General features: G+C 53.4%; 1 protein-coding gene across 2 annotated transcripts in view; it reads right to left on the reverse strand.

The window, feature by feature from the left end:
• The window catches only part of LOC123770980 (probable tRNA (uracil-O(2)-)-methyltransferase), a 156,979-nt gene that overhangs the window by 66,048 nt on the left and 75,860 nt on the right, over positions 1-15,071 (reverse strand). For both annotated transcript variants that reach the window (XM_045763146.2, XM_045763145.2), the window contains one exon: positions 9,147-9,269. In XM_045763146.2, the coding sequence (XP_045619102.1) occupies positions 9,147-9,269 (123 nt within the window). The remainder of the gene's footprint in view (positions 1-9,146; positions 9,270-15,071) is intronic.

Consider the following 15,071-nt stretch of genomic DNA (forward strand, 5'->3'; position numbering starts at 1 on the left):
CAGGTGGTGTCAGGTGTCAGGGAAGGCAGGTGGTGTCAGGGAAGGTAGGTGGTGTCAGGGGAGGCAAGTGGTGTCAGGGGAGGCCGGTGGTGGCAGGTGGTGTCAGGGGAGGCAGGTGGTGTCAGGGGAGGCAGGTGGTGGCAGGTGGTGTCAGGGGAGGCAGGTGGTGTCAGGGGAGGCAGGTGGTGGCAGGTGGTGTCAGGGGAGACAGGTGGTGGCAGGTGGTGTCAGGGGAGGCAGGTGGTGGCAGGTGGTGTCAGGGGAGGCAGGTGGTGTCAGGGGAGGCAGGTGGTGGCAGGTGGTGTCAGGGGAGGCAGGTGGTGTCAAGGGTGGCAGGTGGTGTCAGGTGTCAGGGGAGTCAGGTGGTGGTAGGTGGTGTCAGGGGAGGCAGGTGGTGGCAGGTGGTGTCAGGGGAGGTAGGTGGTGGCAGGTGGTGTCTGGGGAGGCAGGTGGTGGTAGGTGGTATCAGGGGAGGCAGGTGGTGGCAGGTGGTATCAGGGGAGGTAGGTGGTGGCAGGTGGTGTCAGGGGAGGTAGGTGGTCGCAGGGGAGGCAAACGTGTCCTAGCATATGTATTTTTTTTTTTTAAGAAGGTTGTTGGGGCCGGACGGGTGGAACGAATTCCGCACTGGAACGGGTCGGCTTCGCCCCATATAGTTCGATCAAGAGAGGACACACTGTATATTTGCTCGGTTGTGTTCACTAGATGTCAGGTCGTCAGACATTATAATTCCCAGGTCCTTTATATGCTACTTTCATTCTATGAGTAAACCTGATTGTGTCCTGTACCCTGTGTTTTGTTTAAGTTCCTCATTTCCACCATACCTCAATACCTGGAACTTGTCACCATTAACCACTGCACAGCACTGTGCCAGCCAATAAATCTTATTTGCTCCTTCAACCAGGAAAACCCTTTTAGATTTTTTCGTACATAGTCGAAACGCAAGTGCAGTAGATTGGGTACGAAATGGACTCCTGGGACCTCCAGTGATAGGCTGCCATCTTGGAAAAAAAACAGAGTTGAATGGGGACCACGAGCTAGAACCTGGCCCCCTCACAGAGGCACGAGGAACAATGGCCTAAAGAAACCCCCATGTGTTTGGAAGCATTCTATGCCTGCCACTGACCTGATTAGGCACCCAGAAAAGTAGGCATCCCAAAACAAACCCCTATTCTGGTGAAAATTGCTACAAAAAGCCGAACAAGTGGATAGAACTCCCCAAACAAAAATGAATATGACGTCACACGTCGCCGTGTCGCAGTCTGCCAGCTCCCCCTCCCCGGCAGGGGGAAGAGGGAGCCCCAGATCCCCACGCCAGCTATCCACCTCTCAGTTCTGAGGCTGGACATAAAAACAAAACGCGAAAACCACTGACTGGGGGGAGGGAGGGTTGCCGGGGAGCCTCTGGGACTCACGCAGAAAATGGCATTTCATTACAATCAACGCTGGTTTTCTGGGGGAGCCCCCATCAGCTTCCCAGAGCTACCTACCCACAGATAAAAACCATAGGAACTTACCCGGGAAGCGGTCGCTGCTCATTCCTCAACGCAAAGCCGAGACAATTGGCTGCAACCGCCGACCCAAAGCGACACAGGCCCGACTAGGTCCGGGAACGTTTACCAAGTAACGCGCAGCCAGGGCCCAGTTCGACTTCCAAAAACCCTGTGCCCGAATGTCAACCCAAGACATTACCAAAAACAGCGGCAAGAGAAGCAAACTTGCGAACGTCTTGGACACGGGGATAGACCGCAGGCTTGCTAGACCGAATAACCCTGCAGACGACCTGGAAGACCCGAACACTGGAACAGAAAAGAAGGGAAACCGAATCAACCCAAAGCAGCAGTCTCATTCTTCACCAGAAAAGAAGGAGACGGCTGCTAACAAACAAACCTACAGCCAGGACCAAACGAGCAGAAACCCCTGTGCCGGAGGAGAGCATGAAGCTCCCCGACCCGACCCCCAGAGGCCAATGCCAACAAGAAAAGAGCCTTAGAGAAACAGTCCTGAACCGAAGAGGCCACTACAAACCCAGGGGAAGAGAGATAAGTGTCAAGCGACCAGGACAGCTCAAGTGGCGCATGAGCAGGCCAGAGGTGAAACAACACACGAGACAGCTTGTGAAACGGCACTGAAGTAACATCAAAACCGAAAACATGCTGCAGCAGCTCTGCCAGTGTTGCACGATAGGAGGCGATAGAATTCGGCATAAGACGACAGTCCTGGAACAACCAAGAAAGAAAGGAAAAGACAACCTTAACCGACAGTGAAGTATACAGTACTTACGAAGCCGAAGAAAGAAACGGAAAGACCGCCAAGAGACTTCACACTGCTGCCTAGATGAAGTCCGCAGGTGGGACACCAACAATGAAGCCATCTAATTACCATAGAAATGATGATAGACTCGAGTCAAAAACACCATACGCATAGATTCGAGGAGAAAACCGAACCAGCCACGTGACTCACCGGCCCAATCTGCTGAAAGAGGAGGAGCTGCAGGAAAACCTCTGGGTTCTGACACTGTGCAAGAAGCGCCTGAAACCAAGGCTGGGACGGCCACTGTGGGGCCAAAAGTACTACTCTCACCTGGTAAGTCTCTAAGCAAGTCAGGACCTGGAGCAACAGCTGAACCGGGGGAAAGAGGTACAGGAACCCCCACCTCGACCAGTCCTGCCGAATGGCATCGATCCCGACGGCCACGCAGTCGGGGAAGGGCGCGACATACACTGGAAGGCGCCGCAACCATGCCGACGCGAAGAGGTCCACCTCCGGGCGCCCGAACCTCTGGCAGAACCATCTGAATGAGTTGGTGTCGACCATCCATTCGGTGGACAGGTGAAAGAACTGACACAGGCCGTCCGCCAGACATTAACACCCCCAAAACGTGAACTGCCAGGAAAGCTAAACCCCAAGAACTCAGCAGACAAGTCACCCGAAGCGACCAGCGTCAAAGAGCCAGGGACCACATCGAACCCCCCTCGGTTCAGGCAATGAACCACTAGGGAGCAGTTCAAATGGAGCCGATCGCTGATCCGCAGATGACCTGAACCCTGCGAAGTGCAAACCAAACCGCTGCAAACTCCTGCACTGTGCTGTGGGCCCGACGGAAGGATGGACCCCATCGTCCGTGAACACAGAGTGAGGGCTCGGGTAGGCGCTATGGCACTGAACCCTGAAAAACCCTAAGAGGAAGCCGGCGACGCAGCAACCGACGCAAGACCCTCAGGGGTCAAACCTAGTGATCGCGAGAGAGGCGGAAGGGACATCCCCGAAGGAACCACAACAGGCGACACAGCCAAACCCGACCATCATCGCAAAGTTTAGGTTCCCACACAGACCCCTTAAACAATCGCCGAGTGACCCGAGAGCCCCCAGAAAACAGCAAAGACTGGACTGCAGGCGAAGGAGAGATTCTGGAGGAAGAGACAAGGAAGCGGTCCGAGAGTCCCAAACAAGACCCAGCCAAGTCCGAACCTGGGAGGCAACCATATGGGACTTCCTCCAGTTCACCAAGAACCAGAACCCAGCGAGCTGGGAAAGAACCAAACTCCTGGGTAGCAGACATGCGGACCGGCTGGCAGCCCAGACCAACCAGTCGTCGAGGCATGCCAACACCCTAGCACCTAAAAGTGCGAGCACTTTGTCCTGGGTTCGTATCCTGGCCGGGGAAGATTTACTGGGCGCAAATCCTTAACTGTAGCCTCTGTTTAACTCAACAGTAAAATGGGTACTTGGATGTAAAAACGATTCTTCATGGGGATCGTATTCCAGGAAACATAGGATTAAGGACTTGCCCGAAACGCTATGCATACTAGTGGCTGTACAAGAATGTAAGAACTCTTGTATATATCTCAAAAAACAAAAACAAAATGCAGACAGGCCACCATGACCCACATAAGGCACGTGAAAATGTGAGGTGCCAGATTCAACCCGAACGGTAGACAACAAAAGCGGTAACGCTCACGCCCCACAACAAAACTGAGCCAGAACCCCGGATGAAACGGGACATGCCAATATGCGTCCCGGAGGTCCAGGGACACCATCCAAGTGCCCGGCTCCAACAGAAGCCGGACCTGGGACAGCGTAGTCATCTGAAAGGAGGGGCAATGAACCCAGGAAGTTCAGACGGGACAAGTCCAGAATGAACCTCAAGTCTGCACAGTCCTGTTTCGGGACTGGAAACAGACGGGAGACCAACCTGAAGGACGTCATCGTTTCAACCACAGCCAAGCAAACCTACTCCAAGATGACCTAACAGAGCGCAGGGGAAGAGGCCTGTCCCATCAGCCCCAAGCCCCCTGAAGGAGGAGGAGCCACCCAATGCCACTGCAGACTGTCGGAGACGACCCGATAAGCCCACAAATCGTGAGACCAGGCATGAGCGAACAGAGCAAGCCTCCCTCCATCGCCCCGTCAATGAGACAAACCGCGAAAGGGCCGGCGCCCCATACGAGAACCCGAGCCCTGCACAGAGCGAACACTGCACCGATCAGACGGTGGTGGTTCTGAAGGAGATACCGGCCCCGAAACTGGCACCAGTGGCCTACCCCGACGAGCGAAACCCGAAGCCTGGCACAACCCCTCCGAGAAGGCCTGTCCTGGGACCCCCGGAGAACCAACAAATCAGACATTAGGCGACAACTAGCCGAAGCCGCCTGCAGATACTGCGCCACAGCAGAATCTGCAAACAGCAAGGGGCAGAAGGGCGAAGACAACCTAAGAGCCACGGCCCAGGCAAATTCCAAGGGAGGAAACAAGTATCGCCTGCCAACACGAGCCGGAGGTATAAAACAGCAACACCGCATCGCCCAGGATCGGAGTAAACAGCTTCAACAAGGCAGACAACGAGCAAGCCGCTGAGCTCCAGGCACCGGACCCAGGAACGGCCCCAAGTGCCTCCGCATCCTCCCCAAGCCAGTCCGAAGACAGCTCAAAGAGGGAAAAGAAGCGCAAAGCCGAAGACAAAAGGCCCTGAGCACGCAAGTCCTCAGCAATCTGTGCAACCGAAAGGAAGGAATCTGCACATGGAGCTGCACAATGCATACATCCCGAGGAAGGGCAGAAGCAAACAAGCACTCATTGAGGTGCTCAAACTCGCCCCCCAAAAACACCTGGACCACCATCAATGCCTCACTCCACACAAGTGTGTGGAAACGACAGAAGGAATGCCATGCCTCCAAACCAAAAACAGGACAGTCCGCCAGTCAGGACAACTCCGGAACCTCATACTGGATCCAGTAGGAAAATGAAGACCCAAACCAGAATATAGACGGATTCATAATTGAAGCGTAATCGGAGTCATGCAGCAAAGGCCGCACGCACCACACCAGGTTGGATGCGGGAAGCCGAAAACCTCCGGAAAGACGGGACCGAAGTACCCAAGGGAACATGGAACAGAACCTGAGGAGGGGCAGACACCAAATCCAACTCGTATGCAGAGGGGGGGAAGGAAAACCCCCTCTCCTTGTAACAGTCAGCCCCGCTCTGAGGGCTGAAAAACCAGGCGGGGTCCAACGGGGCCCAAGTCAGCCCCTCCCCAGCCCTGGAATCCTTCGCATCCGGACCCGGGGCCGAGTCATCTCCCAAAGCACCAGCCTCAAAAGAAAAGGTCGGCGCAGCCATAAAAGCCGGACGGAAGGGGGCCCACTGGTCAGACCAAGAGTCTTCGGCAGGGAGAGCAGACTAGAATGCCTCTGTCGCCACACTGAAAGGGGCATCCCCCCGAGATTGCCCGAGTCTCAAGACCATCTAAACTCTGCTCAGACCCGGAAACCCTCAGACGTTTTGGAGCCGGAAGCGGCTTGGCCAGACCGAATCACAGGAGGGAAAGGATACGGGGGTGCAGACAAAACCAAAGCTGAAGTGACCATCACCCCCAAGTCTGGGTCCCTATAAGCAAAACGGGTCAGCCCCGGGGCATCCGGCATAGCAACCAACCTAGCACGTTCCAACAACCTAAACCTAACATGCAACACTTGCGCTGCCTGTACCCATTCACTAGACTGGGTAAACTGAGTCACCAGCAAGCAACAAAACTCGCAGGACTCTGGGTCGAAGGTATCTCCGACCCAGCAGGCAGCGTGACGGAGGCAAAGACAGTGAGAGTCACCCTGAGACAAGGGGACAGAGCAACCCTCGAACTCACACAAAGCGAGGGAGGACTCGGGGCCCACATCCATCGGGCCCATGCGTCCCCAAGGGGATTCCCAGGATCCTGAGATGGAACTCATGCTCAGGGAAGCCCAGGCAGGGTACTGTTAACCATCGCCCAAACTACCAAACGACACTAAAAGCTGAACCCTGAGACGTGTACACTCATGGGGACCTAGCAGGGGGTACAACCTGAAGAGAATTTAGTACCCAGGAACCGTACTCAGGGGGCAACCAAGAGAGGCAGGAAAACAAAAAGAAAAAGAAAACCCCGCAAGAGGACAGCGTACCCAGGCGGAACAGAGCCGGCCACTTTGAATGGTGAAAACCATTGGTGCACTGGTATGGGGCGCAGTACCCTGCGCCCCATACCAGTGCAAACTGCCCCTTACCCTAAGGTAAACAAAGGGAGACAAAACACCCCAGCACACAAAGGGCGTCCAAAAACCGAGCAGGAAACAGCCTAGCAGAGTCAGAACCTAACGAACTTGTGGAAGGTGGCCCCAAGGAAAGTACTTACAAGGCACCTAGGGAAGGGAGCCCTAGCCTGACATCTGTCAGACGCGGTGTTGAAAGATCGCTCTACATCAGTGAAATTCAGACCTTATTGTTTGAAGAACAAAAGGGTCATGATATTGATGAAGCTAGGCACAATAAGGACCTAACACAAGGGTTGGATGCAAGTGATACAGCACCGATGAGGACGATACAGCGAGCATATCCAGTTGTAGCTCTGAGCACCCCTCTCAAGAGAGGTATGAGGAGCAATGGCCCATAGAAACCCCCGTGTGGTTGGGAGCATTTTATGTCTGCCATCAACCGGATCTGGCATCCAGAAAGGTAGGCACCCCAAAACAAACCCCTATTCTGGTGAAACTGTTGCTACCGAAAGCTGAACGAGTGGACAGAACTTCCCAAACAAACATGAAGTCATCATGTCGCCGCACCGCTGTCTGCGCAACTTCCCCTCCCCGGGAGGGGGAAGGGGGAACCCCTTCCCCTTCCACATGGGGGTAGGTGTGGAAGGGAAGGGGGTTAGGTGTGGAAGGGAAGGGGGTAGGTGTGGAAGGGAAGGGGGTAGGTGTGGAAGGGAAGGGGGTAGGTGTGGAAGGGAAGGGGGTAGGTGTGGAAGGGAAGGGGGTAGGTGTGGAAGGGAAGGGGGTAGGTGTGGAAGGGAAGGGGGTAGGTGTGGAAGGGAAGGGGGTAGGTGTGGAAGGGAAGGGGGTAGGTGTGGAAGAGAAGGGGGTAGGTGTGGGAGGGAGGGTAGGTGTCAAAGACTTTGATGTATTGTATTAATTTTTTTTAATGAACTTTATGACAGTTATTTCGAGCTGGACTGAATATTTTGCAGTGTCTCTCTAGCACCTTCAATATCTTGCATGAACATTTGAAAGATTGCTTGTGGTATGTGCTGAAGCTTCATCTACCTCACTGTTGACAAGCCTCTTCAATGGACTCTGTTAACAACTTAATAACTGCGCCAACCGAGTATTCTCAGTCAGCGTGAAACTGCGCCAACTGAGAAAACTCTTTTTTTATTTTTCAGTACCAATTATAAATGTGTACGAGGTTGGTTGTGCACGAAATGGACTCTTAGGACCTCCAGTGAGAGGCAGCCATCTTGGAAAAAATTCCCAGAATGCCCTAGGGCTGCTGGCTGGGTTAGTACTGAATGAGCAACCATGGGTGGCACACGCGCCTCTGGCTCCCAAACACCTGTCCGATGCGGTGTTGAAAGATAACGCTCTGTCAGTGAAATTCAAACCTTATTGTTTGAAGAACATAAGGGTCATAATATTGGTGAAGCTAGGCGCAATAAGGACCTAACACAAAGGTCGGATGCAAGTGATACAGCACCTATGGGGACGATACAGCGAGCGTATCCAGTTGTAGCTCTGAGCGTCACCCTTGCAATCCTATGCTATCTCAAATTTATTTAGATGATAAACTGATGAATCGTTTTCTGGGTTCAGTGATGATGCATCTCATACAAGTAGCATAGATGAACAGTGTTAGCGGCTTCCATGGTGGTGTTTTCCACAGATATTTTCAAGAATACCTGAATCTCTTCCTAACTGACGGACACTCTTTGAGGCTAGCTGAATCTCTTCCTGTGTGGGACCATACAAAGCGATCTTTTCAAGACTACCTTACAAATTGATCTTTTCCTATAATCTTTTCAATACTACCTTATGCTTTACAAGTTTGGCTACATACAACCTACAAGTACTAAAGCCAAGGGTGTACGTAAGTGCGTTATTTGCAAGCACACAGAATGCAGAAACAGGAAGCGAAAATTTATCTGTACCTGGTGCACTGAGAGTGAAGTCGCGCTGTGTACCATGGACTACTTCGTTGATTATTACTCACTTCCAAAGTACTGAGTGTGTAATACAGTGTGTTACTGTGTAAATAGTGTGTGAAACTGTACATATTGTAATTTTAGTGAATTTTTAACAGGTAATATTGCAACAATAAACATTTATTGTGGACACATTACTGACACATGTATCACAGTTCCATGGAACATTATGAACATTCTACTGTATACATATTGTAAAGGACACAAATGTGCATCATATACGATAAAAAAAAAACAAATAAAACCGCACTGGAAATACAAAAAACAAATAATTTAAAATATATTTGTGGCAACACCTGGTGCTTGAATGGTCCGCACGACCGTGTCTAGGCGACTCACGCACGGGTGACCAGGCCCTGATGATGTCAGAGCGCACCCTGTCCACGTCCCTACAGTTAAAGTAAGTGGAATTTGGTATTTATTTTTACATAGACATGTTCAGGGAAAGGAATTTATCATTTTTGAAGAAAAAATAATTTTTGGGGAACACTTTATTTCATGCGCACCGGGGGAATTTCACAATAAACGCGAAGCAGCACGGTTGTTAAAGACTCTTACATCTTTAAAGATGTAGTGCGGCAGCAGTAATTGGGGAAAGCTCAGAGAAAGGCAAATAATATGATTCTGTACAACCTACCCTCAAAATAGGAGAGACCAATTCCAGTTGTGGTAAAGGATAAAGAATAATTAGTGCACGGGACGACACTGGGGACGGCTGTCTTGGATGCAGCAAAATAGCTCACACGCACATTTTCTCCATCTGAAATGGAAAGGTTAAAAGTACAGTAAACTGAATGAAGTACCATATGTGTCTTCAAGCTACCTTTCTATAATTTAAAACAATCCTTTCTCCAATACAGTATTTTGGGAATAACACTCATGAGCTCCATATCCCCCATCATAAGCAGTTCACATTTACCTCTGTCATTGAATAGTAACATTATTTGACTGGAGAAGATGAGAGCAGCATGGAAAATCCCAGTGGCTGCCTGAAGCTAACTAACAAGAGTAAAAAAACAGCGTTGAACGTAATGAAACACCATTTTCTGGGTGAGCCCCGGAGGCTCCCTGGAGCTTATCGGGCTAATGTATGTTATGTTAGACCGAGACATAAGCTATGGAGTTCAGACCTACCAGGGACCAGCGTCAGAACCTGGCCCCTTCAGAGAGGTTTCAGGGAGCAATGGCCCTGGAAAACCCCATATGGTTGGGGGTTTTCCTTATCTGCCATCGACTGGGGTTAGGCACCCAGAAAGGTAGGCGTAACAAAACAAACCCCACATGGTAAGAAACTACAACAAAAACCGAACAGAAAGGTAGAAAACTCCCTACAATCCCAAGGAAAACAATCAAACAATCAATTTACTGCCACGCCGGTCGTCCGCGCAGCCCTCCCCTCCCCGGGAGGGGGAGGGGGGACCCCCAGACCTCACCACGCCGGCTGCCTTCAGTTCGGAAACTAGGCTTCAACCAACGCGAAAAATCCCGCTGACCGGATGAGAGGGAGGGTAGCCAGGGAGCCTTCGGGGCTCACCCAGAAAATGGCGTTTCATTACATTTAACGCTGGTTTTCTGTGGGGAGCCCCTACGGCTCCCTGGAGCTACATACCCAAAGAGAAGGAAAAAGGGGACTTACCCAGGAGGCGGCGGCCACAATCTCCTAAACATGAAGTCGAGACAACTGGCTGCAACCTGCGACCCAAAGCAACACAAGAACGACGAGGAGCAGGGACGTTCACCAAATAACGGGCGGCCAGGACCCTGTTCGACTTCCAAAATCCACACGCCCGAATATGTGCCCGAGACATATTACCAAACACGGCAGCCAAAGCCGCAAACTTCCTAACGTCATGGGCGCGAGGATAGACCGCAGGCTGGCTAGAATTAATAACCCTGCGGACAACCTGGGAGACCCGAGCCCTGGAACAGGGAACGAGGGAAACTGGGTCAACCCAAAGCGCATCCCCAGCCACCCCGGCTGAAGCGCGCAGGTAACGGCGAAGTGCTGCAACTGGACACAACACATGATGCACCCCCGGCCGAACCAACCAAGCATCAATGACCCATGGACCCCTCCGGAAAGCAGCCATCTCGTTCTTCGCCAGAAAAGATGGATACCTGGTTGGTTGATACCTGGTTGATGGGGTTCTGGGAGTTCTTCTACTCCCCAAACCCGGCCCGAGGCCAGGCTTGACTTGTGAGAGTTTGGTCCACCAGGCTGTTGCTTGGAGCGGCCCGCAGGCCCACATACCCACCACAGCCCGGTTGGTCTGGCACTCCTTGGAGGAATAAATCTAGTTTCCTCTTGAAAATGTCCACGGTTGTTCCGGCAATATTTCTTATGCTTGCTGGGAGGACGTTGAACAACCGCGGACCTCTGATGTTTATACAGTGTTCTCTGATTGTGCCTATGGCACAATCATGGAGAAGGCTGCAAACGGACAAACCTACCCCCAGGACCAATAGAGCAGAAACCCCTGCACTGGAGGAGAGCATGAAGCTCCCCTACCCAGCCCCCAGAGGCCAATGCCAACAAAAAACAAAGCCTTGGAAAAACAATAAGGAACCGAAGGGGTCACCACAAACCGAGGAGAGGAAAGATAGGAGAGCACCCTGTCCAAGGACCAGGACGACTCAGGAGGCGCATGAGCAGGCCGGAGGTGAAACATAGCACGGGAAAGCTTACGAAACGGGGCAGATGTGACGTCCACCCCGAAAGCAAGCTTGAGCGGCTCCGCCAGCGCCTCACGATACGAGGCAACAGTATTAGGCATCATATGACGGTCCTGAAAAAGCCAAGAAAGGACAAAACAACCTGATCCAAAAGAAAAGACAACCTACGAAGAGCCAGAAAATGGCGAAAAGAATGACAGGAAACTTCATTCTGTCACCGAGACGAAGCTCTCAGGTGGGACAGCATCAAAGAAGCCACCTGATCACCGTAGAAATGGTGATACACCCACGTCAAAAAGACCAGACGCGAAGAGCAGAGGAGAAGGTTGAACCAGCCCCGTACCAGATCGGACCACCCTGCTGAAAGACGGAGCCACGGGAAACGTCCCAGGTTCGGCACCGAGCCAAAAGCACCGGAAACCAAGGCTGGGCTGGCCACCAAGGGGCCACGAGGACTACTCTCCCTGGGAATGTCTCCAACCGAACCAGAACCCGAAGCAACAGCTGGACCGGAGGAAAGAGGTACAGGTAACCTCACCTCGACCACTCCTGCCAAAAGGCATCCACCGCGAACGCTTCGCAGTCGGCGAAGGGCGTCACATATATTGGGAGACGCCGAGACCACGCCGACGCGAAGAGGTCCACATCTGGGAGACCGTACGTCTGGCAGATCCAACGAAATGAGTCGTCGTCGACCGTCCACTCTGTGGACAGGGGAAGGAAGCAAGACAGACCGTCCACCAGACCGTTGGACACTCCCCGGACGTGAACCGCACGGAGAGCCAATCACTGAGAATCTAGCAGACGAACCACTCAAAGGGACCAACCCCAAAGAGCCAAGGACCAAAGAGAACCCCCGTGGTTCAGGCAACGAACCACTGGAGAACAGTCCGAATGGAGGCGAATGGTCGATCCCCGAGCGACCCGAATCCTCCGAAGCGCGAACCAGACAGCCGCGAACTCCCGAACCGTGCTGTGAGCCCGATGGAAGGACAGACACCACCGTCCCTGGTCTGCCTGGTGAGCACTGGTCACAAAGCCCCAGCCGAGAGACGACGCATCCGTAAACATATCGAGCGAGGGCTCGGGAAGGAGCCAAGGCACCGAACCCCGAAAAGCCCGATGAGGAAGCCGGTGACGCAGCAACCGACATAAGACCCCCGGAGGACGAACCCAACGATCGCGAGAGAGGCGGAAAGGACGTCCCCGAAGGAACCAAAACAGACGCCGAAGCCAAACCCGACCCGGCGGGTAGACTAGCACGGCAAAGTTCAGATTCCCGCACAACCGCTCGAGCAACCGCCGAGTGACCCGGGACCCCCTCAGAAACAGCTGACGGTGGTCCCGCAGCCGCCGCAACGCCTCTGGAGGGAGAGACAAGGAAGCGGTCCGAGAGTCCCAAACAAGACCCAGCCAGGTCCGAACCTGGGACGGAACCAGATGGGACTTCCTCTAGTTCACCAGGAACCCGAACCTGGCGAGCTGGGAAAGAACCATATCCCTGGTGAGCAGACAAGCTGACCGACTGGGAGCCCAGACCAGCCAGTCGTCAAGGTAGGCCAAAACCCGAATCCCTAGAAGACGCAGACGGGTCACCACAACCCGGGTCAGAGGCATGAAAATGCGAGGTGCCAGATTCAAGCCAAAAGGTAGGAATCGAAAACGGTAAGCGTGACGCCCCACCACGAAACCTAACCAGTCCCTGAACCCCGGATGAATAGGAACGTGCCAGTACGCGTCCTTGAGGTCCAGGGAAACGTAGTAGTGGGAAACGACTCATAGACCGTGCGTTTTGCTTTTTCTGGCACACGGTCTATGAGTCGTGCATTTTTCGATGCCCCAGTGACCCATTGATGCACGGTCTATGAGTCATGTATTTTTCGATGCTCCAGTTACCCATTGACGCACGGTCTATGAGTCGTGTATTTTTCGTTGTCCCAGTGACCCATGCACAAGGCATCGCTAATGGTCAATGACGTCATCAGCTAGCCAGTCTTCATCTTCCCTGAATAAGTCCGTTTTCTGTTATAGTGTATTTATTCCCATTTTCAATATTTATAGTAAAGGGGGGATTAAAAGGCCGCCTTCTGTCAAGCCTAATGTATAATGACGTCATCCATTATAAGCTCGTTTTTCTCAATAAGGTATTTCCATACTGTTTCCCATTTTGCCGGGTGCCATCCAGGCACCCGGCTCCAACAGAAGCCGGACCTGAGACAGAGTAGTCATCCGAAAGGAGGGGCAAGAAATCCAGGGGTTCAGACGGGACAAGTCCAGAATGAACCTCAGATCCGCACAGTCCCGTTTTGGCACTGGAAACAGACGGGAAACCCACCTGAGGGACGTAGCCATTTCGACCACGCCCAAGCGCACCCACTCCAAGACGACTTGACGAAGCGCAGGAGAAGAAGCCTGCCCTGTTAGCCCCAAACCCCCCAAAGGAGGACGAGTCGCCCAACGCCACCGCAGGCCGGATGACACGAACAAAAAGGCCCACTAATCGTGGGACCAAGCGTGGGCAAACAGAGCGAGCCTCCCCCCCATCGCCCCGTCAACGGGGCAAACCGCGAAAGGGCCGACGCACCTTACAAGAACCCAACCGTCGAACAGGGCGATCACTGCACCGACCAGACGACGCTGGCCCCGAAGGGAACAACAGCTCAGAAACTGACACCAATGGCCCACCTCGACCAGCAGAACCCGGAACCCTGGCACGACCCCTCCGAAACTGCCAAGAACGACTGCTTCGGAGAACCAACAAGTCCGCCATAGGACGACAACTGGACAAAGCCGCTTGCAGAAACTGAGAGACCTCAGTCTCTGCAAACAGCAACAGACAACACGGAGACGAAAACCTAAGAGCCAGGGCCCAAGTGGATTCCAAAGAGAGGGCGAGCACAGCCTGACGGCACGCGAGGCGAGAAGCAAAAAACAGAGACATCGCTTCCTTCAGGAGGGGCGCAAAGAGCTTCAACAGTGCAGCCGATGCCCTAGCTGCCGAAGACAGCGCCCCAGACGAAGGCCCTTCACTCAACACTCCCACATCCTTCTCAAGCCAAGCATAAGAGAGCTCGAGAAGGGAAAAGAAACTCATGACCGAAGCCAAATGCCCACGGGAGCGCAACTCCTCCGCAACCAATGAAGCCGAATGCTGAGGAACCTGCACGTGCAGCTGAAAAGGCCAACATCCCGAGAAAGCACGGGAGCGAATAAGCACGCATTAAGGTGCTCAAACTCGCCCCCCAGGTAAACCTGCATAAAAGTAGCAGTTTCCCGCCAATCAAGCGTGCGGGTCCGACAGAACCCATGCCACGCCCCCAACGAAAAGAAAGGGCAGTCTGCCAGCCAGGAAGACTCCGGAACCTCCAAACGCACCCAAAAACGGGAAGAAGAACCGAATTCAAACGAGGACGGATCCATTGGGGAGGCATAACCCGGGTCTCGCAAGAGGTATGCAGCAAGAGCTTCCCGAGCCACCTTCGCGGAGATACGGGATGTAGCAAATCCCTGGAAAGATGGAGCCGAGGTACCCAAAGGCGCCCGGAACCGAACCCAAATCATACTCATATAGGGAAGGGGGGGGGGGGGGTAAGAAAACCCCTCCCCCTGCAACAATAAACCCCGCGGGGAAGGCAAAAGCACCCAAGCGGGGTCACAGGGGGCCCAAGGCCCCCAGGTCGACTCCTCCCCAGCCCCAGGATCCCCCACGTCGGGACCCGGGGCAGAGCCGTCTTCCAAACCCTCTACCCCTGAAGAAAAGGTAGAGTCCAAGAGAAACGCAGACAAGAAGGGGGTCTGCTGGCGGGACCCAGAAGCCTCGGCAGGAGGAACCGGCTCAAATGCCTCCGTCCCCGACCCGGATGGGGCAGCCCGAGTCTCACTACCAACT

This window comes from Procambarus clarkii, chromosome 65 (assembly GCF_040958095.1).
Source record: "Procambarus clarkii isolate CNS0578487 chromosome 65, FALCON_Pclarkii_2.0, whole genome shotgun sequence".
Taxonomy (NCBI): domain Eukaryota; kingdom Metazoa; phylum Arthropoda; class Malacostraca; order Decapoda; family Cambaridae; genus Procambarus; species Procambarus clarkii.